Here is a 20505-nt window from a genome sequence, read left to right as displayed (position 1 = left end):
TGTTGGCTGATTCTCTAAGCCACAGCTCTGTGCCTGTCCTGAACTTGCTGACAAGACACCTGATGCCCTTGGCCCACAGGTAATGGCCAGACTCCTTGCTCATCACTCAGACCCTCGGGGATCCAGGCTTTTCAGCCCCATCTCACTCCTGCACTAAGTTCTGTGCTGTTTCCACAACACCAAATACTCTTTCTGCCTTCCGATCCTTGCACATCTTGTCTTCTTTTCTGGCTGGCAAACTCCCACCCACTTTCAAGACCCAACCTAAACCCACACCTGCTACCTAAGGCAATCCACACTCTAGGTCTGAGGCTCTACATTCACCCACTTCCCACTCACCTGGAAGAAATTCTGAAACACAACCTTTCTCTGTGACCAGGGGGAAGAACTAAAAGACACCCATGAAGCCAAAGTCGGTTGTTGTGATTTTTCTTTTTTAATGATCACACTGAAATCCACTCAGGAGGCAGGCCCTGGTATTGTGCTGCCACAGTCATAGTACAGCGATGACCACCATGAGGGACCAAGAAGCCACAACTGGGCTGGAGAACTGGGACAGGGGAAGAGAAGGGATGGTGGGAGCAGTGGAGCATGGAGAGGAGGAAGCTGGAGCCCACTATAACAACTCAGATAAAAGGTGAGGGGTTCTCTCTGCCACCTCATGCCTGAGCAACAGGGGGTGGAATGCAAGAAGAGAGGGGGAACCACCCTTCTGGCCAACAGCCTTTCCCCAAGTCAAAGAGAAGAGACCAAGGAGAGCAAAGAACCCAAGAAGAGGTCCAAGAATGAGTTAACAGGTAAAACAATTAGGGACACACCATCTCTTCTCTGCAGCCCACTTTTCACATTTCTGGTGGAAACAATCTGACAAGGTAAAAAAGACCTCAAACAAATTTTCAAACTCATGGTGGGGGTAGAGAGAGAAAGTGGAATCCAGGAGTCCAGAAATTAACACCTACAACCCAGAGGCAGAACCAAGCCATGAGGGCTGGGAGGGGAGGAGCTCCCCACAGGAAACTAGGACACCTGCTCCGTGGGCCTCATCTGGATGTCTCCAATCTGCGGAAGGCACAAAGGCTTGGGGCAGCCAGGACACTCTGTCCACCCCCTTTAAGGCCTCCCTGCTCTCTTCCTCTGGGGGTGGTTGGGCTTCTCCATGGCTGGACAGCTAATGCCAGACTTACCTGGACACGTTGCGGGGTGCTGAGGACATAGATGACAGCCTCAGCCACATCTTCGGGTTTGAGACACTGAGGATACCAGGGGAAAGGGGGACTGAGATGAGGGCAGAATGGATCCAAGTTCCCTCCCACCACTAAGGTCCTCTCTAGCATCCACATTCCCACCCTAACCCTCCAGGAGGGGCAACAGGCTGGCTAGAAGGATGGGGTCTGAAGACCAGGGTTCCCTTTGCTCTGCCTTCACCTAGAATGAGTGGCTTCGCCAAGTCCAGAGGGAGGCCCCACCTTTATGTGTTCATAGGTGGCAGCTGCCTTCTCAGGGTCCTGGTCATGAAGTTTGAAAGCGAAGTGTGTCTCCACCAATCCTGGAGAGATGCACTGGGCCCAACAGAGAGGGTCTGCTCAGGAGCTGAGGTTTGCCCCACCCCCACCCCAAGCAGAGGTCAGGCCTTGGGGAGGTTGGAGAGAAAGAATGGAAGCTACAGGGCCCCAGCTTCACAGGAATGGCTGCCCCATGTCCAGTAGCTGCCTCCTTACTCCAAAGCTGCCACTGACAATGATCACAATGATATCTACCATCTACAGAGACCTTACTATAAGCCAAGTAAACGTTTTACAAAGTGTTCTCTTAAAAACACCTCATGCCCTGGCCTGTTTGGATCAGCAGTTAAGAATGTCAGCCAACGGACCGAAGGGTCTCAGGTTCATTTCCTGGTCAAGGGCATGTACCTGGGTTGCAAGTTTGATCCCCAGCCCCAGTGGTTGTACGGAAGGCAGGCAATCGATGTGTCTCTCTCACTTCACTGTTTCTCTCTCTCTCTCTCTTTTTCCCTCCTTTCCTTCTACTTTATCTAAAAAATCAATGGAGCCTGGCCTGTGTGGCTCAGTGGATTGTCAGTCCATGGACTGAGAAGTCCCAGTTTGATTCCCGGTCAGGGCACATGCCCAGGTTGTGGGCTCGATCCCCAGAGTGGGGCATGCAGGAGGCAGCCGATCAATGTTTCTCTCTCACATTGATGTTTCTATCTCTCTTTCCCTTCCTCTCTCTCTAAAACATCTATAAGAACATATTTTTTTTTCTTATCCTCAGCTGAGGACATTTTTTTGCACTTATCTTCAGGTAGAGCAAGGAGAGGAAGAGAGAGAGAAAGAAACATCAATGTGAGAGAGACACACCAAGTGGTTGCCACCCATACAACCCCCACCAGGGCCGGGGACAAACTGCAACCGAGGTATACGCCCTCAGTGGGAACCAAACCCAGGACACTCTGGTCCGCGGGCCGACGCTCCAACCGCTGAGCCAAACCGGCCAGGGCTATAAGAACATATTTTTAAAAATCAATAGAAAAATATCCTCTGGTGAGGATTAGCAAAAAATAAACAAACAAAAAACCCTCATAACCTGATAGTTTATCATCTCTGTTTCACAAATGAGAAGACAGAGGCTTGGAGAGGTTGAGTAAGTTGCCCAAGGTCATTCAGCCTTCAGAGGAAGAGCCCAAGCCCAGTCTGGGTTTCCAGCCACTATGCACCTGGATTCCCACAATCCCTTGCTTTCCCTCAGTCTCACCTCACCATGTTCCATTCAGGTCAGCCCCCTCCTATCTCAAAGTCAGCGAAATAGGAAACTCAAGTACTAGGCAGGGCCATGCAAGTAGTGGCAGAGACCAGGAGCCCTGTGCCCAGTATGCTCGCAGGGGTTCTAAGCAGCACACACTGGACATGGGCTCCCTGGGCAGTATGTGTGGGGGTGGAGAGGGGCACCACGCCAGGCTACACCCTCACCGTGGCTCGGATGTGGGTCTGGGCCTCCCGAAGCTCTTGCCTCAGTCCCTCTGTCAGAGCAGTGACGGCGTACTTGGTAGCACTATAGAAATGGACCGCAGACTGAGGTAACACTCGGTGGCCAGACATGCTGGGTAGAGGGAGGGAAGGGTAAAGAAGAGAGTGATGCTCCCACGAGACCATCACTTGTCCCCTGCTGTACTAATCACACCACCTAGATGCTACAGGGAAGCCCTCTAAAGGGGACCTCGGAAGGCCATCCGTGTGGCCCACTAATCTAGCTTCTGTTACTCAAGCAGCTCCTAAATCCCGACTCTTCTAGAAGTCTTCCCTACACCAACCACAGAGTACACTCTTGATCTTGCAGGCTGTCAGAAAGCTCTCCATTTCATCTTTTTGTTCTCTGACATGCTTCTATTGGAAGCTCTCTGCGGGCAGAGGCCATGTCTCCCAGCTCAGAGTGGGGGTTCCTCAATGATACTGTGCAGTCTTTCTTTGTACCACAAGGTAGAGTTCATTCCAGGGCCTGAAGAATGGAGAACCTCAGTGCCAGGAGAGTCCCCCGGCTTCAGCTGCAAAGACAAGGGTCTGAGCCACCCATTTCAGCCAACTAGGGGCTGGCCCTTGACATACACTATTCTTTCCCTCACCATAATCACGCCATTGGGTGTTAACTGAGTATTAAATCCCTTATTTTACCAATGAAACAGGTCCAAAGAGGTCAAATGAACTGCAGCAGATCACCTAGCTTGGAGGGTGAGCGGTGATCTGCGCTCTACTCTTGGCCACCTGTCTCACCTGTTGATGTTAATGATGTGCCCATCATCCACATTCCGCTCCTTCATGGACTGGTAGGCTTCCCGCGTGCAGATGCTGAGGGCCAACACATTCACCTGCAGGCCAGGGAGGGCAGTTGGGTGTCCCCAGCTTGGGCCCATCTGAGCAGGTGATGGAGCCACAGAGAACCCCTGGAGGGGCATTCCAAAACAGTGTCTAGGTCCTACCAGAGACTAACAAAGGGCCCAGGGCACTTTGCCTGAGAGGTGTGCCCTTCCCCCTAATGCCACCAGCCCCACCTGACAGCAGAGGCAGCTTCTCTCCCTGGGTAACCCCAAGTTCCTACGAACAGGAATGGAAATCCTTCAAACCCCACTCATGACCCAGGAACCCTCCATGTCTTGGCTGTCTCCTCTGCAAACAGTAGAATCTCTGTTTCAGTGAACCATCTCCTTTTCTTCCCCTAACACCCTCCTCTTCTCTGGGACAGTGCCCTGGTCCTGCTCTCTCCAAAGCAGCCTAAAATCCTTCCTACAATGGCTTTAAAAATCTCTCTCCTCAAGCAGAACTTAGCCTCTCCCCACCTCACCCAACTATTCTCTGCTCCTTTCTTGTCCCCTCCCTTGAGACTACCAGTGGAGTCTAACCCTCCTTCCTTTAACCTCTGTCCCATCTACAGGACTAGGCACAGAGACTCTTAAGAAGGTGGGGTAACTTGTCACGGAAAGGCAAGGGACTTCTCAAGGGCATGCTTTCCTTGGCCTGTCTCTGCCCACACCTAATCGCTCCAGCAGAGGTGACCCCAAATCCCCACCCTTCACGGAACAGAGGCCTGAAGAAGCGTCTCTGGACTAAAGCTTCTGCCCAGCCCCACCCCTTATAAGGCTTTACCCAGGAGGACAAGCAGAGATAAGCTTTCAGCAAGTCCTCATGTCTCGCCTGTCCAGAAGAGAGGGGACCAGCCGGGAGACTAGATGTTTCTCTTTATCACATGTCAGAGCCAGGTATCAGGACAAAACACCCTTGGTGTGAACCTGAATCAGCAGTCACAGCAGAAAGACACAAGTAGGCTTTCAGCCCTGTTTCTGGTCCTCTTAGCAGTGGGTTTGTGGGGCAGAGAACTCAGCTCCTGAGGACAGGAGTAGGGAAAACAGATCCCTTGAGGTCAGGGGAGTGAATCTCCTAGGTGTAGGGGGTTAGGGATGGGAGTGGAGAAGATGCCTCATAGGATGATCCTAACAGAAATATTCAAGCTGAAAGGGATCTTAGGGATTTAACATAAGTCCTTTACTTTATAATGGGCAAGTTGAGATCCAGGTTGAGAGACCCACCTACTGCAGGTGAGAACCACAACTCAGATCTCCCAGAAGGCTCTGTGAGGGCAAGGAGAGTGCTTCATTTTCACTGGCCATAGTTCATTTCCTAGCCCAAGCATCTGTTGGGTGCTAAAGCTGCTATGAGCAGATATGAAAAGAACTGTGGGGGGAAAGACACATCCCATTTACACACTGCTTTGAACTTCTCAGGATACTTTTATACTCTAATATTGACCCATAATATAGCCCGGAAGTTGAAAACTCACGTCCTGCAGGCTGTGTTTGGGTCACACTTAGTTTTAAGGCATTTTAAATGCATTTCCAACATGTATTAGAAAGTTTCATTCATTCAAAAAATACTGAGTGTTTCCAGGCCGAGGCTATAAGAGGATAAAACAGACAAAAACCCCTGCCCTCGTGGAGCTGTTTTGGTGAATGGGAGGGATGGAGTGTCACATAAAAATGCAGGCTCTGCCGCTGTGACTCAGTGGTTGAGCATCACCCCATGCACCAAGAGGTTGTCTGTTTGATTCCTGGTCACAGCATATGCCCAGGTTGTGGGCTCAATCCCCAGTGGGGGACATGCAGGAGGCAGCCAATCGATGTTCTCTCTCATTGATGTTTCTATCTCTCTCTCCCTCTCCCTTACTCTCTAAAATCAATAAAGAAACAAAAAATGCAGGCTCCACACTCCTCTCAAAGAATTCGTAAGGGCTAGCCACACTGGCCCACACAGCCCTACAGCAGTGACACTGGCTGCCCCTGTACATGGCCGTGTGCTCTCTCACTTACTGACCTGCTGACACGCCCCATTCATTTATGTACCTACCTGGCCACAGGGGACATTGGAGTTTATGACCCCAGATATTGATGGTATAGGTGTGTTCATCCCAATTAAATGTGACAAGACTGAAGCTCAGAAAGGGTAACTACCTGCCTGAAGCCACAGTTACTGAAGGGCTGAGTAAACATCGTCTCCTGTCTTTTGGTTCCTTTTCTTCCCATAAGACCATGTTCCCAAGCACTGGACACAGTGCTGACATATGGGGACATTCAATAAACAACAGTTCTCTCCTCTACTGCTTTATTCCCATAGAAGGAATCAGCCTGCCCAGGTGGTGTGGCTCAGTGTTTGAGCGTTAACCCATGGACCAAGAGGATGCTGGTTTGATTCCCAGTCATGGCACAGGCCCAAGTTGTGGGCTCGATCTCCAGTAGGGGGCATGCAGGAGGCAGCCAATCGATGTTTCTCTCTCATCAGTTTCTCTCTCCCTCTCCCTTCCTCTCTCTCTAAAAAATCAATAAAACCTATTAAAAAAAATAAAAAAGGAGTCAGCCTAGACTTGAAGAACTATACCCAGGGCCTCAAAGGAAAGAAAAAATACAGCCACTCATCTACTCACTATCCCTCTGGTAGGGAAAGAAGCAAGGGGACAGTCAAGGTGCCCCAGGTAGGAACCCAAAGCTCCCTCTTGCTAACTATCCTATCCCAAGCAGTGTTCTGGTTCACAAACCCCTGGCCCCCTGCTGTCCTCCCAGCCCCCCACTCCAGGTCTGCAGCCCTTACATTGAACATGTCCTTCCAACCGCTGGTGCTGCCTGAGAGCAGGGTGTCAGGCCGGGCCAAGCCAGCATTGTTGATGCAGATGTCCACACCGCTGTGCTGAGAGCGGACGGCCGAGAACATAGAGAGGATGTCCTCTTCATTTGACAGGTCACATCTGTAGGGGATCAAAGTCCCGGGATAGCCTGCACTCTTACATTCGGCAGCCAGCTCCTATGAAACCCAACAGGGATCTAACTGGGGTGAGCTGCTCACTCCCACACTTCCCCAGCCAGAGACAACCCTCTGCTGTCACCACTTATAGAACTCTCTCCTTTGGCGGCCACCTTTTAGTTACATTGATGTTGGGACTGCCCATCCCTAAGCTTGTCATCTTTGGTCAAAGTCCAGGGGATGAGAGGGCTCTCTGAGTGAGGGAGGGGAATGTTGAGATTATCAATAGAGGAACCACACGGATAAACTGGAGTCTTCAGTTCTAAGAAGAAAGAAGAGCTGCCCTGGCCGGTTTGGCTCAGCGGTTAGAGCCTCGGGCCGAGGACCAGAGTCTGTCGATTCCAGTCAAGGGCACGCAGTTCATCCCCAGCCCGGGTCCGGGTCATGTGGAAGGCAACCAGTCAATGTTTCTCTCTCTCTTCCCCCCTCTCTCCCTCCCTCCTGCTCTATCTGAAGATAAATAGAAAAATATCCTCTGGTGAGGATTAATAAAATTTTTTTAAAAAGAAAGAAGGGCTGGAGCTCTGAGGGGGCCAAAGAAGGGGGCCAGGGACCCTGGGAATGGAGTGATACTTCTTTTCTACCTCTTCCTCAATAGGAACACCTTCTCTGCTCATCAGTAAGACATACCTCTCACCCTATACTTTTTCTGCCAGCCCCAAGAGCCACTGAGCTGATTATGCCAGGGCTTTGATCTCTCCCATCACCTCATCCAGAAGGATTTATCACCCTCCCTCCACAAATTGCAGCCTGTGACTCAGAGTTCCCACAAGTACTTTTCAATGGAGCCCAATTGCCAATTTCCCTTTGCCCTACCTATAGGCAGGGTCAGGGAGTCAGGACAGATTGTTTCTCTGTCCCATGGTACACCACCCTCCACCCCAACGTTTCTCTGGAGACTATGAGGCAAGTCAGGTGGCAGGTAACATTGGCATCCCCTGTGCACTGCCAGGGCCCTCAACACACTGAGGAGCCCAGAGAGAGAGAAAGACCTGAGAAAGCAGAGCCACTGAGAGACGGCTGTGAGGAAAGCTGACATTCGGAAGCAGGAAGAAACTAGTCATATGGCCTTAGAGGCCAGTGACTGAGCACCTGAGACTCGTGAAGGTTACTAAGTGTAGAAGCTTAGGGCGTGTGGGGTGCCCTAGAGGAAAGGCAGCTTGGCCAGCTGCCCTGGCCTGCAGCCTCTCTGCGCCTCAAACCAACATGGGAATAAATGGCTGGATCAGGTGACCTAGGAAATTCTTTCCTGCTTTAACTTTCCAAGTTTAAAAAGTCCTCTGGGACTCAGAATCCCGCCTTCACACAATTTTACCTACTCACGACCACCTCAGGAAACAGGGCTTCTCTCTGCAGGAGGCCAGAACTCAAACTCTGTTTTAATATCAATCAATCCACCAATTAAAGCAGACTGTGGGCAAGGAAACCTGGAATTCTCCCCACCTGGCAGGCAACTTTCCCCTTCCTTCTCCAGACTCAAAGCCACCACAGGAAAGACAAATAGAGAGACTGAGACTGTGTTTCTCCCTATCACTGCCTTCTCATTGCCCCACCTGTACTCATCTAGCCTCAAAAATGACCTGAAATCATGTCAGTCTCCTCACAGCGGCGGCATTCTCCCCTGGTTAAAGGAGTCATCACGGGGCCAAATGATCATCTTGGGGACCCCCTTCCTGGCTAGTTTGGGGTGGGACAGTAGAAGAGAAGGCAAGAGTGGCTTTAGAATCAGGGAATCCAATGATCTTATCCCTGGCCTAATTCTCTAGGTTCCAAGGCTCCTGAGCTCCAGGAGACAGGGAGGGGCAAAATGGGGCAACGGTGTGGCCAGGTGACCTTGGGACTATCTAGGAGGCTATAAAATATACCTTTGGTCAGCAGCAGGGAAGGGGAGAGCCCTCTTTCCTATACAACTTCTCCCTCTGCCCCCAGCCAAGGCTTCCTTACCCTTTCTCTGCCCAGGGACAATGAGCAATGGTGGAGATAATGCCCTGCAGCTAAGCACTAGTCCAACCCCTGAGAGTGACCTTGCTGGGCAAATCCGATGAACTATGATGGAAATTTCTTTCTCCATGCTCCAACAAGGCCAAATTCATTTCATTTTTCTCTAAGCTTCTGTTGCTCACAACTCTGCTCCCAACCCCACTTTAAGAGAAAAACCAGGAGTTCTATTTCCACATTGCTTTGTCCCCTCAGAGCTCACATGTTCAATGCCCTATTTCACCTACTCAGTCCCACCTAGGACAGTGAAATTGCAGAAAGGTCTACCTGTGAATATCCCACTGTCAGTTCTTTATGCTCATTGAGTAGGGGGTTAGCCCTCAGAATTGGAGGGCTGGGGGTGCTAGCCTTTTTTCTTTCCCCCAGAAAAACTCCACTCCCACCTCAACCCCAACCTCACACCTGGGTAAAAAAGTGATCATCCTAAAAACCTCTAGTTCCTGCTCATCTGGCTGGCCAGCCACTTTGCTTGGCTTTGTGGGCTAAGTCTGGGGACCAGAGGAAGCAATCCAGTAGCCAACTTGGCCACTGAATCCAGAAAGCTTTCCTTTCTTCTCCCTGTCTGCCCAGCTAGCCCCGATCTCTGGTTCCCCTTTCCGCAGCCTACCTGAGCAGGCAGGTAGGAGAGGGGGAAAGATGAGAGTCAGAGATTTGGTACAATGGGATAGAGGCTGTCAGGAGAAAAGGCTCCTTAAAAGCGCTTAAAAAAACAAAGTCAGCTTGCCCTAAGGGATCCAAGAGGCCTCCCCTACTAGAAGTCCACACCTCTGGTCCCTAAGCCCATTGCAAATGGCCCTGGAGTGGCAGGCAAGTGAGGGCACCACCGCCTGATTCCGGCCACCACTGCCTGATTCCGGCCACCACCGCCACCCCCTACCCGGATCCTACCCCGGAGAAAACGACACCTCCCTGGGCAACCAGCTCCCCGGCCAGGCCTTACCTCTATGTTGCCCACGGTGCGGGCACAACCCACCACCTTCAGTCCCTGCTGGACCAGGGCCCGGGCCACGGCCGCGCCGATGCCCCCCGAAGCTCCCGTCACGAGTGCTAGCCGGTCACGCCACCGCTCCATGCCGGCCCTGGCCATGGTCCGGAGCCGCCCGCCCACCTCACTGGGCGAGCTGGGCCCTGGGATAGCGGAGCTGCGCCTCAGGTCGCAGGGGCTTGGCCGTTCTCTCACCGCCGCGGCAGCCGCCGCCGCCGCCGCCCGGTCTTGGGTGCCCCTTCTTGACCCGCCTTCAGTGTGGCCCGCCTGCGGCCGGGACTCCATCCTAACCTCTGCAATCGGCCACATCCCGCCGAGGGCGGTGGCACCCTGGCTGTCCCGCCCCCTGCGCCCGCCGCGCGAACACGGCCCCGCCCCTTCCGGTCCCGCCCTGCACCGGGCGCCGCGGAACTGTCCTTGCGAGCGGTACGGGCCAGTGCAGGAGGGTCCTGGGAATGAGTGGTCCTGCTTCCCTGGTGAGCTCTTCCCCTTGGGACAGGGAAACTGGTGTTTAACAGAAGTTTGCTCCAGGCCCGAGGATGCATGTACACTCGCCTCTTGCTCAGTGGACTTTCCCTGCTCCTGATTCAAGGCCAGGAAGAGAAATTAAGGGCACTTAAGGTGACTCCAACGTCTTAAACCAGCTAGCTGGTGACTGATGGGAAGAATTCAGCCCAAAGACTGCAAGTCTCAGCCATCAACACTGGGTGACCTTGGGACTTTCAATCCTACTAACCAGAAGTTATGGCTAAAAAAAAATGGAAGCACCTCCAAGTACACGTGTATTAGGATATGCTGTCCCAATGGACTGTATCCGACTGCCCTAGACCCTCTCACTCTCTGCAGTAAATACATCCTGATGTATACCAAAGATTAAAGCAATAGCTAACATTAATTGAACACTTACAGTGACAAGCACTCTTAAGCACTTTAAATATACTAATATGCAGAAAAATCCTATGAGATCTTAGTTTAGTTTTCTATAAAATGAAGATATTAATAGGTACTAAGACCGAAAGGGGTCAAGTATGCTTTGAACCACAGCAGTTGGGTCTTGGGCCAGAGGATGTGCTCCTAAAATGCCTTCACTCCATTCTCCCTTTTGTCTCTTTGTGGGTGGTTCGTTTGCTCCCTTTTCTCTCTACTTAGGATATATTTCATCAAAGCACTGAAACCTGCCTCACTTCTGCATTCTTAATGTAGCCATTCTTCCAAGAAAAAAAATCTCTGTATTAACTACTAGAAACCCTCCAATGCAAGCAATGAAATAAGCGAATGTGGCTGGCTTATTCATTCAACATTCAACAAGTACTCGTTTGGCCAGAAGGGCAAAAATTAAAACAAAACTAGCCTTTGCTTTTAGGGATCTCAAGAGAAAACTTGACTGCAACAGATGGTGGAGAGGGGATTGGGCCCAAAGCCAAGGGCTGTGCGAGGCCCTTGGTCAATTTTTATGGATTCCAGGATAGAGCAACAAGGGTCAGTGAGGACTCATGACTCATTTTACCTCTGCCCCAATCTCTATACGCCATCAAGATCTGAAGACAAAAGAGGTTAATCAAAGAAATGCCACCAACTACAAAAATTAAATCTCATTAAGCTTCTGATGTTGGCCACTTGAAATCTGATTAGAAATCTGATTTAAGTGGTAGAAAGCCCATAAAATTCACTCCAGGGATGTGGCATCCAAATGCTCCTCCTAGGGGAATCTCTCCCTCAGTACTCACAGACAGCTTGTTAAAGCAGTCAACTGTAATGCCATAGGGACTTTATTGTTGGAAACCAGGTAAGAACATACACATGCACAGACCACAATGTGGTTAGCTCTCAGTGCAGCCTTCTGATCCCAGTTCTACCCACTGAGTAATTACTTATGAGACAACCCTTTCTTGAAATTCTGCCAAGTTTTGTTTTCAGTCTTCTAGTTCAATACGAACCTCTGAATTTAAGGTGCTTTGTGTTATGTTTCAGGGAACTTTCAATAATAGCAATTGTCTAATGAGAAAGTAAGATGCTAGCCAGTATTTAAAGGTATCGCAGCAAATTTATTCTATCAAAAGAAGGCTGGAAACTGCTTTTCTCGACTGTCAGTTCTGATCAAGTTAAGAATTTTGTCTTCAACATCCTGTGTCTCTATTCTCATTTGCTCTTAATCCTCTCTAACACCAACACTGGCCAAGTACCAAGTCCACAAGTGGCAAGTCTTAAAATACTGCCACACGTTAAGTAGAAACATGTACACCAAATTTTACTGTGCATATTAATAAATATTCTTTATTTAAATTTTGCACATTGCGCTTTAACATTACATCCAAACATTTCGTAAATGGATGTCTACTTTGTAAAACCATATATTCAGCTCATTGTCATTTCTGTACAGAAGTATAAGTACAACATTACTTTTTGCCACTAAGTTGCTTTTTAGTAAGTCTCACAGGAAGAGAAACATTTAATGAAAAGAGATGGCTTAAATCATATGGCAGGCCTGTGCAGCCACGCAACTAAAGACACAAGCCTGAAGAAAGAACAAACTAATGAGGTTACCTTCACCATCTCCCAAAACAAGAAAGAATCACATTGATTTAAGATAAAATTTTGCCATGTCACTAAATTAAGTTTTTGTTGTTGTTTTTTTTTTTTAAAGAGAAGGCGCAGTAGTCATCTTGAGTGTTTCACTGAAAGACAGAGCTATTTTATTTATTTAATTCGCTCCAGCCGTTGTCAACCAGCCACTACAAATGGGCCTCTTGTGATCATTTAAGCGGCAGTATTTATTAAATTTCTCCTTCAGATGCTGTCGGTACTGTTCTCTATTGCTGTAGAAAGACTGGTTATTAGCCATAAATGACTGTATTTCATCTTGTGAGATAAAAAGTTCTTCATCTGAAGTACATTCAGACTCATCCTGCAAATAAAAGCAATGGTTAAGTCTATGACTTAAATTCAGAATGCAAAATGCTATGCTGATTGAGGACAGCTAAATATTAAAGCAGTCTAACTTCTTAGTTTCAAGTCAGTAAAATAAAGCCTTTAATTGGAATGTTTACAGAATAAGCATAAAGTGCCCTAGACGGTTTGGCTCAGCAGTTGGAGCTTCGGCCTGCGGACCAGAGTCCCAGGTTCGGTTCCCGCTAGGGGCATGTACCAAAATAAATAAATAAGCATAAAGTCATTCTGTCTTAGAAAGTACTAAATGAGAATAAAATCCAACTCAACTTCGTCTGAAACTCTGGATCTATCATGAGCCTAGCTGGTACCAACATACCTTCTTTTTGCCTTAAAAAAATGAGTAGAGATAGTTGTAGCCAGTTACCAATTTTTAATAACTTAGGCTATCTCTAGCTGATCCTAGGTTGAAACTTTTATCTCCACAAATTAAATATAACCTTTTAAAATTTACAAGTTACAAAAAAATAAAAAAAAATAAAACTTACAAGTTACATAGCAACACCATTTAACTTTATAACCAAATTAAAAAAAAAACTAGTATGCTCAAAAAAGGAGAAACATCGGTAACAAAAATAAATCAGTAACAATAATTTTTTTAAAAAACTAGTATTTTAAAGGATTTGGTTCCATTAGGATCCTAATTTCTATAGAAAAGACACCACCTTTCTCCTTCCTTCTCCTCCAAGCCCCATACAAACTGTGCATTGGATCACTTGAATCAAGTACATATACTTCAAGTATCAAGAACTGGAACCAATTATAAACAGTTTTCCAAGTTAAGTTTTTATCCTACATGGCACCTAAAGGAAGAAACCAAGAAAGTGGGCTCTAGTTCAGCTTCTATATTTTTTCCTGCTCTCAAAACAGTGGCTACTATAAACTGCCACTCAGAAAGGTAGTTTGCTTACAATAACCCTCCTCCTCTTGAAGGAGGCAGATTCCTAGACATAATGCTAACTCTACCTTCCTCTCCCAACTAGTCTATTCTAACTCTGAGACAAAGGAGGGCAAGGACATGTGCTCCAGAATAGTTACCTAAACCACGAGTGAAAGAACAGAAATAAAGTCATCAAAAAAATAATGAAATAATGCCCTTAACTGTTTAATTTCCCCCACTTCCAACTTTAAACCCTCAAAAATACTGTCCCCTCCCACATCTAGTCCATGAGCAATCAATCACCCATAATAAGACATCATGGCTTACTTACAAGGAGTTCAACTAAGCTCTTGGCACCTTTTCCGGAATCTGGACCAAATGACATTTCTGTAGGTTCTGCAAATTGTGGTACATTTTTCCTATGCTCAAACCAAGGCAATGGCTGCCCACCCTTTTCAGAGTTACAACAGCTTTCAGAATGTGCATCTTTGGTTTTGTCGCGGTGAAACACTGTGTGCACGGTATTTCCTGAGGTCTCTCGATTTCCTGGATCTGTAATACAGCTTGCAAGCTTTTGGATCTGAAACCATAGCAAAGATTTTCCAGGTAAAAAGGCAGAGAATAATATCAATTATTCTTTAAAGAAAAAAAATATGCCCTGATAATGTATTGAATTTGTTAAAAGAATACTGAATAAAAGCAGCAGCTGAAATTTATTAGATACTCCATACACCAGGTGCTATGCTAACCCATCAATATAATCTCATTCATCTTCACAGAACTTAATCTGATAGTAACCTTTATCTCCATTTTACAGACTGGAAAACTAAAATTAAGCAAACTTTAAAAGTACTATGAAAAGAATAAATTAGATTTATGGCTCTCTGATTTTTGTACAAATGACACCAGACACACACACACACACACACACACACACACACACACACACACGTTATAAGATAAGCAACCAGTGGAACTGCATAAGGTACTCCCCTTATTAAAAAAAAAAAAATCCTAGCAGCTAAGGTGCACACTTGCCACTCCAAGGAAAAATAGGTCATTCTCCCCTCAACAACAAAGGTTTATGAACTGCAAGTTACGCAAGTTGACACTTACATGTTCATCACATTTCAACATCTTGCTTTTCTTTTTCTTCTTTTTATTTTTTCCTTTGGTGGTGTTCTCTTCAGAATTTGCCCAACATTCAACACAACTATCGCCATCATCCTCTTTGTCTTCACAGTGATGAACACAGGAGTCATCACCTGCAGAAATCAATAATCTCTTATTTATGTGCTTAAATCAGCCACATAGCAGAAATAATTGGGAAGCTTAATCTGAACCTACCGTGTTCGTCATGATTACAAATGCCTTCAGTGCAGGCAACATCTGAACCCTCCCGGGAACCTGTTTCACTCCCTTCCATGCTAGATGAATATCCACAATCACTACCATTACAGTGTGGAGATAAGCCTGAGAATTAATTAGGTGACAGTTACAATTAACATACCAATAAATATGTTAAGACAAAGAGTGAACCATCTAAGGACTATAAAAATTTTTCAAAATAGATGGTTTATTGAAAGCAAAAAATTAAATAATGAAAATATGATTAGGGATTAACAGTTTGTTTTTTTATCAAATACTAACAAATCAAGCACCATAAAGAAAAAAAGAAATATTAAGTGTCTGACTAAATAATACTCTTGGTACTGTAAAGCAATTCTTAAATTCTAGGTTATAGCATCTCTAACAGCTCTTAAATTTAAAAGAAAGAAAAAAATAAACTTAAGAGTGAATGAATTTTAAAAGAAATTGTATTTACTTACCTTTCTTTATTTTAGGGGACCCCAAAAGATTGCCACTGCTAGGACAGGTACATGATGTATTTTCGTTGGTAACAATTACTTCTACACAATTATTACCATCTTCAGTGCTACCACAGGCTTTACAGCTGTTTTCTACAAAATCTGTTTCCTTTAAGGATCAATATTAAGAGACAGTTTTAAAAAGCTTTACCTCCATAATGGCTACACTTACATTAACCAATTAGACATGAGTTATGAGGTTAACAATAAAAAATTCTATTCTCAAAAAATATTAATTCACTTCAAGATTCTGAACCAACTAAAAGCAAGTTAAGAGTTAATGGTTACTTAGGTCAAAACTCTTTTCATCATTATATTAAGACTCATCTGCCTTCTTCGCTGTATTGACACTTACACTAATAATATAAAAGCAACAGTGGAAAAAGTTCCTAGGGCTCTAGCACAGAAATCAAGGCAGTGACAACCAAAGTGTACTAATAGTCACTATATCCTTCACTTGTCAAGCACTCTCAGGAGATAGATAGATGATATATATTTCACTTATGAATGCCTTTAAAGCAGTAAAAATATTAATTTTATTAAATATCAACCCATGAGTAGATGTCTTTAATAGCCTTAAAACACTTTTGCTATATAGCAAAGTACAATCATTGTCTCAAGGAAGAGTACTTGTGCAACTGTTTGAACTGCAAGCTGAACTAGCTCCTATTTTCCTGGAATATCAATTTCACTTGAAAGAAAGAGTGAAGACAAACTATGGTTATTCAGACTTTGGATATTTAAAAGATACTTTCTCAAAAATGAATGAAGTCAGCCTATCACCTCAAGGAAAACCACGAACAGTACTTGCTGTTAATGATAAAATTCTATCTTTCAAAATACAGTAAGAATTCTGAAAACTTGCATATGCAAGCACAATGAGATTCAAGTTTCCCAATACTAAAAAACCTTTCTGATGAGATCAGTTGTGGCTTTAATGTGATTATCTAATATTATATAATAAAATATCAATACCTGGAAAGATATTCAGTGAACCCGTATCTTTCAAATAATCTATGTATTCTGTTACAAAATCATACATGAATAAAAGAGCTATTCAAAGTGCAAAACACACCAATGGATTTCAATTTAACAGAGCATGAAAAGGTCACTGACAAGGTGTCAGGTTCCACATTGCAACTATCTTTAAGAAACTACCATTTGTTGAGTTGTAATGCCAAAGAATATCCACAACTATCTGAAAAGGTTTATATTAAAATACTCCTCCCTTTGCTACCATACATATCTATTATACTTCTTCATATGCTTCAACCAAGCAACACAGGAAAATAGACTGAATGCAGAATCAGGTTAAGAGAATACACCTGATTCTCTTTAAGCCAAATATTAAAGAGATTTGCAAAAATACAAAATAATGCCACCTTTCCAACCTCTTCTTTTGAAAATAATTATTTTTCAAAAAATGTTATTCAACCCTGGCCAGGCAGCTTGGCTGGTTGGAGCGTCAACCCATACACCAAAGGGTGGCAGGTTCAATTCCCAGTCAGGACAAATACCCAGACTGCAGGTTTGATCCCCAGTAAGGGTGCATATGGGAGGCAACCGATAGATGTCTCTCTCTCACACTTATGTATTTTGCTCTCGCTCTCCCCCTCCCTCTCTATGCCCCCCTTCTTCTTTATTTAAAATAAATAAAAAACATCCTTAGGTGAGGATAGAAAGGAAAAAAAAGTTATTCATGTTTTTTTTTAAGAGTTAATAATTTTAAATTTCTCTATTTTAGTGTCTAATACAGTAAATGTTCACATAATTCACATAAACAAAAGCTCATGGGTACCTTACTTTTTAAGAATGCAAAGGGAATTAACTTTCCACATTTGGACTTTGATCTAACAGCATACTAATCAGGGAAAAGATAACTATCCAACATTGTCTTTATAAAACAAACACATATTTAAAAATTTGGATTATACAGATTATAGTAGGAAAAAAGGTAGGAGCTCATATTCTGAAAAAAGCATAGTAAAAATGCCGAAATCTAGCAAAAGCAGTACTATTTATCTATTCATGAGTCAATATTAAGAAATACTACCTTCTCTTGGCTTACTTCCTTTTCATCTGCTGTTTGTAGGGGAGTAGGAATGTCGCATACACATTTATTTTTTCGCCTATTCTTCCGTTTTTGGCGTTTCTTTTCTTGCTTGAGTTCTCTTACTCGTTCTTCCTCTGAAAATTCTTCACAAAGTTGTTCCAATCGGCTAATACCTTGTACTTTTTCCACGGTCATCTATTACAAAAACAAAGTTGAGGGTGAATAATTGGTCAAAACTTCCTTTATTTTTCATGTAAATGCTCATTAATTTTATTTTATTATTATTATTATTTTTTTTTTTTTATCCTCACTCGAGGACATTTTTCCATTTTTTGTTCAGATAGAGCGGGAGGGAGAGAGAGGAAGAGAGAGAGAGAGAGAAACATCGACGTGAAGGGACACATCGAGTGGCTGCCACCCGCACGACCAACCAGGGTCAGGGACAAACTGCAACCGAGGTACGTGCCCTTAGCGGGAACCGAACCCGGGTCTCTCTGTACTGCAGGCCGACGCTCCAACCGCTAAGCCAAACCGGCCAGGGCTCATTAATTTTAAATGATACTACAAACACAGAAACTGACTATTTCATGCTGCAATTTTGTCAGATAGTCCCCACAAAAGAAAACAATATTTTTAACCCTCACCTGAGAATATTTTTTTCCATGGATTTTCAGATATAGTGGGAGGGAGAGAGAGAGGAGAAAGAGAGAGAAACATCAATGTGAGAGACACACATTGATTGGTTGCCTCCCGCATGCCCCAACCAGGGTCGGGGATCAAACCACAACTGAGGTACGTGCCCTTAACCAGAAATCCAACCTGCAGCTCTGGTCCGAGGGGAGACACTCTAACTGCTGAGCCAAACCAGCCAGGGCAGAATCTCAAATTTTAATACCTTAAGTGATGACAGTATTAAAATGTATTTAGGACGTGAATATACAATAACCCCTATGGGAAAGGTAGACTTACACTCCTATTCCAAATCAGCATATTCTAATTTCAAATTTCAGAATTTTAACACAGAAAAATAAACATTCATTTCTTCACACAATGAGAAGACTATTTAACCCCATTAGATGGTCTAGTTTTTGAAGACACAAACATACAAAGAGAAAAGGAAAAGGAATAAGAAATGTGTTCAACAAGAACTAATACAAATTTCTGCCCTGGCTGGTTTGGCTCAGTGGTTGGAATGTCCGCCTGCGGACCAGAGAGTCCCAGGTTCGGTTTCCGCTAGGGGCATGTACCAAAAAAAAGAACTAATACAAATCTCTTCAGACTCCCCAGAACAGTGCTTTAAGTTCACAATGGGCTTCTGAAAAAAAGAGTTTGTAGATTTCATACCATTATCAAAAGGGACTTGTGAACCAGATAAAGAATTACAACCATGTCCTAAATATAACAAAATATTCACTAGCCAAAAATTTATGTTCTACTGTGTTTAACTGAAAAATAAGAGGGTACCAAATCACAAGCACTGAACTCAATAGCAACATTATAAAAAGCCTTCAGTGTACTTCTAAGAAGTAATTCTTACATTATAGCATTTTGACAGCATTTACTTCATATTACTAGACATTAGCAAGCAAACTGTGACTAATTAAAGGTTTCTGATTTTGTTGCTTATTTTGGGGCTGCTTTTTTTTTTTTTTTTTTAATTTTTTTTCCTTTATTGATTTTAGAGAGAGAGAAAGGGAGAGAAACATCGATGAGAGAAAACATCGACTGGCCACCTCCTGCATGCCCCTAAATGGGGATGGGGCCCACAACCTGGGCATATGTCCCGACCAGGAATCGAACTGGCAACCTCTTGGTGCATGGGTTGACGCTCAACCACTCAGCTACACCGGCCGGACTATTTTGGAGCTGCTTTTAACTTTTCATTAGTTATGTTTCACAGCAGCATCTTGTTAATTAATCACCAACTTCAGTTTTCTACTCAGAGAAATGCCAAGGCTGGCAGACTAACATGACTAAAAAACAAAGAAAAATCCACAAACTTTTCTAAATTCTAGTTCTCCAGGAAACCTATCCCTTACCCCGCAAAAGCTACAACACCGTCTCAGTGAACTGCAGCCCTCTGAGGCAAGGTGAGACTTGTGGCTTACACTAAGATTCAGTCCAATAACTGCCTAAGCAATCTTGGACACCGAAGCAGCCCACTGTTCTTACCTCAAAACTCTTTCGTAAAGCATCAACACCAAGATAGAAAAGCATCTGCCATGTCTGCTCTTCTGCTCGTAATTTTTGCCAGATCCGATGCAGTCTTTCATAAAGATGAATTCCCAAACAGGTCAGAACTTCTTCTTGAGCTATATCTATTGTCTTAGCGTGCCTTTCTCTTCGCCTATAAAGGAGAATAAATCATACAAAATTCCCCTAATTGAAACAGTAAAGGATGAGTAACACACCTGCAAGTTCAGATTTTAAATACAATTTTCATACCTATTAACAACCTAATAACAAGACAATTATACATTCAAACTCACTTAATGCATAGATAAATACACAAGCACACATGTATATAACTAATGAGAAATACACATGCAGGCAGAACTCAGTCCTAATATTGCTAAAAATAAGGTAATTCAGGAACTGGCTCTAAATAGTTTTTGGGGCACTGAGAAGTCACATACAAGTGTCCAGCTCATAGCAGGCATGACAATTCTCTTCACTTTCCAATTACAGCCAATGCCTATTTGGTTTTTGTTTTTCCGTTTTAGGATAAATGGAAAAAGGCAATGCCAAACTGATTCAATCATGGGCAAAAGCCTTCTAGGCCAATCTTTGGTAGAAGTGTTCACAGAATTTCAGTGATAAAAGGAGTTTTTGTATTCTAAATGCCTAGCCGAAGGTAGGCACTCAAATGAGAGTTGGCTACACAAAACGCAAAGGGAAATGGGTTCCATTTATTCTATAAACAACTTTTTCTGATATTA

The 20505-nt window shown here is 44.6% G+C and overlaps 2 protein-coding genes across 11 annotated transcripts in view; both read right to left on the bottom strand.

The window, feature by feature from the left end:
• Positions 1 to 871: 871 nt before the first annotated feature.
• Positions 872 to 10032, bottom strand: DHRS11 (dehydrogenase/reductase 11). Of its 4 annotated transcripts, none has more exons than XM_036268167.1 (7): positions 9775 to 10032; positions 6627 to 6836; positions 3765 to 3934; positions 2967 to 3096; positions 1467 to 1559; positions 1185 to 1250; positions 872 to 1059 (listed from the first exon to the last, which is right to left on the bottom strand). In XM_036268167.1, the coding sequence occupies exons 1-7, from the start codon at positions 9919 to 9921 to the stop codon at positions 1018 to 1020; spliced, it is 858 nt and encodes a 285-aa protein (XP_036124060.1). In that variant the 5' UTR covers positions 9922 to 10032; the 3' UTR covers positions 872 to 1017. The 4 variants fall into 4 exon arrangements, with proteins under 4 accessions (XP_036124060.1, XP_036124061.1, XP_036124062.1 ...); XM_036268168.1 differs by having other exon boundaries at positions 3765 to 3859; positions 9775 to 10016; XM_036268169.1 differs by lacking the exon at positions 9775 to 10032 and adding an exon at positions 7829 to 7915.
• Positions 10033 to 12065: 2033 nt separating this feature from the next.
• The window catches only part of GGNBP2 (gametogenetin binding protein 2), a 35296-nt gene continuing 26856 nt past the window's right edge, over positions 12066 to 20505 (bottom strand). For 6 of the 7 annotated variants that reach the window (XM_036268223.1, XM_036268225.1, XM_036268219.1 and 3 more), the window contains 7 exons: positions 19739 to 19913; positions 17567 to 17761; positions 15475 to 15622; positions 14993 to 15118; positions 14762 to 14910; positions 13977 to 14225; positions 12066 to 12724 (listed from right to left, as the gene is read on the bottom strand). In XM_036268223.1, coding sequence (XP_036124116.1) covers positions 12521 to 12724; positions 13977 to 14225; positions 14762 to 14910; positions 14993 to 15118; positions 15475 to 15622; positions 17567 to 17761; positions 19739 to 19913 — 1246 coding nt within the window. In that variant the 3' untranslated portion in view covers positions 12066 to 12520. The remainder of the gene's footprint in view (positions 12725 to 13976; positions 14226 to 14761; positions 14911 to 14992; positions 15119 to 15474; positions 15623 to 17566; positions 17762 to 19738; positions 19914 to 20505) is intronic. The other variant, XM_036268221.1, reaches the window with a different exon arrangement.

The sequence above is a fragment of the Molossus molossus genome, unplaced genomic scaffold (genome assembly GCF_014108415.1).
Source record: "Molossus molossus isolate mMolMol1 unplaced genomic scaffold, mMolMol1.p scaffold_m16_p_19, whole genome shotgun sequence".
Lineage (NCBI taxonomy): Eukaryota > Metazoa > Chordata > Mammalia > Chiroptera > Molossidae > Molossus > Molossus molossus.
This window is presented reverse-complemented; position numbering and strand designations above follow the sequence as displayed.

What these genes read in the sequence shown, in the direction of transcription:
- DHRS11 (XM_036268167.1), bottom strand. Translation starts at nt 9,921, where the DNA reads ATGGCCAGGGCCGGCATGGAGCGGTGGCGTGACCGGCTAGCACTCGTG. An exon ending in GCACCGTGGGCAACATAGAG is followed by an intron (nt 6,837 to 9,774) that starts GTAAGGCCTGGC and finishes TGGGTTTCATAG; the next exon opens with GAGCTGGCTGCCGAATGTAA. An exon ending in CCACCTATGAACACATAAAG is followed by an intron (nt 1,251 to 1,466) that starts GTGGGGCCTCCC and finishes TGGTATCCTCAG; the next exon opens with TGTCTCAAACCCGAAGATGT.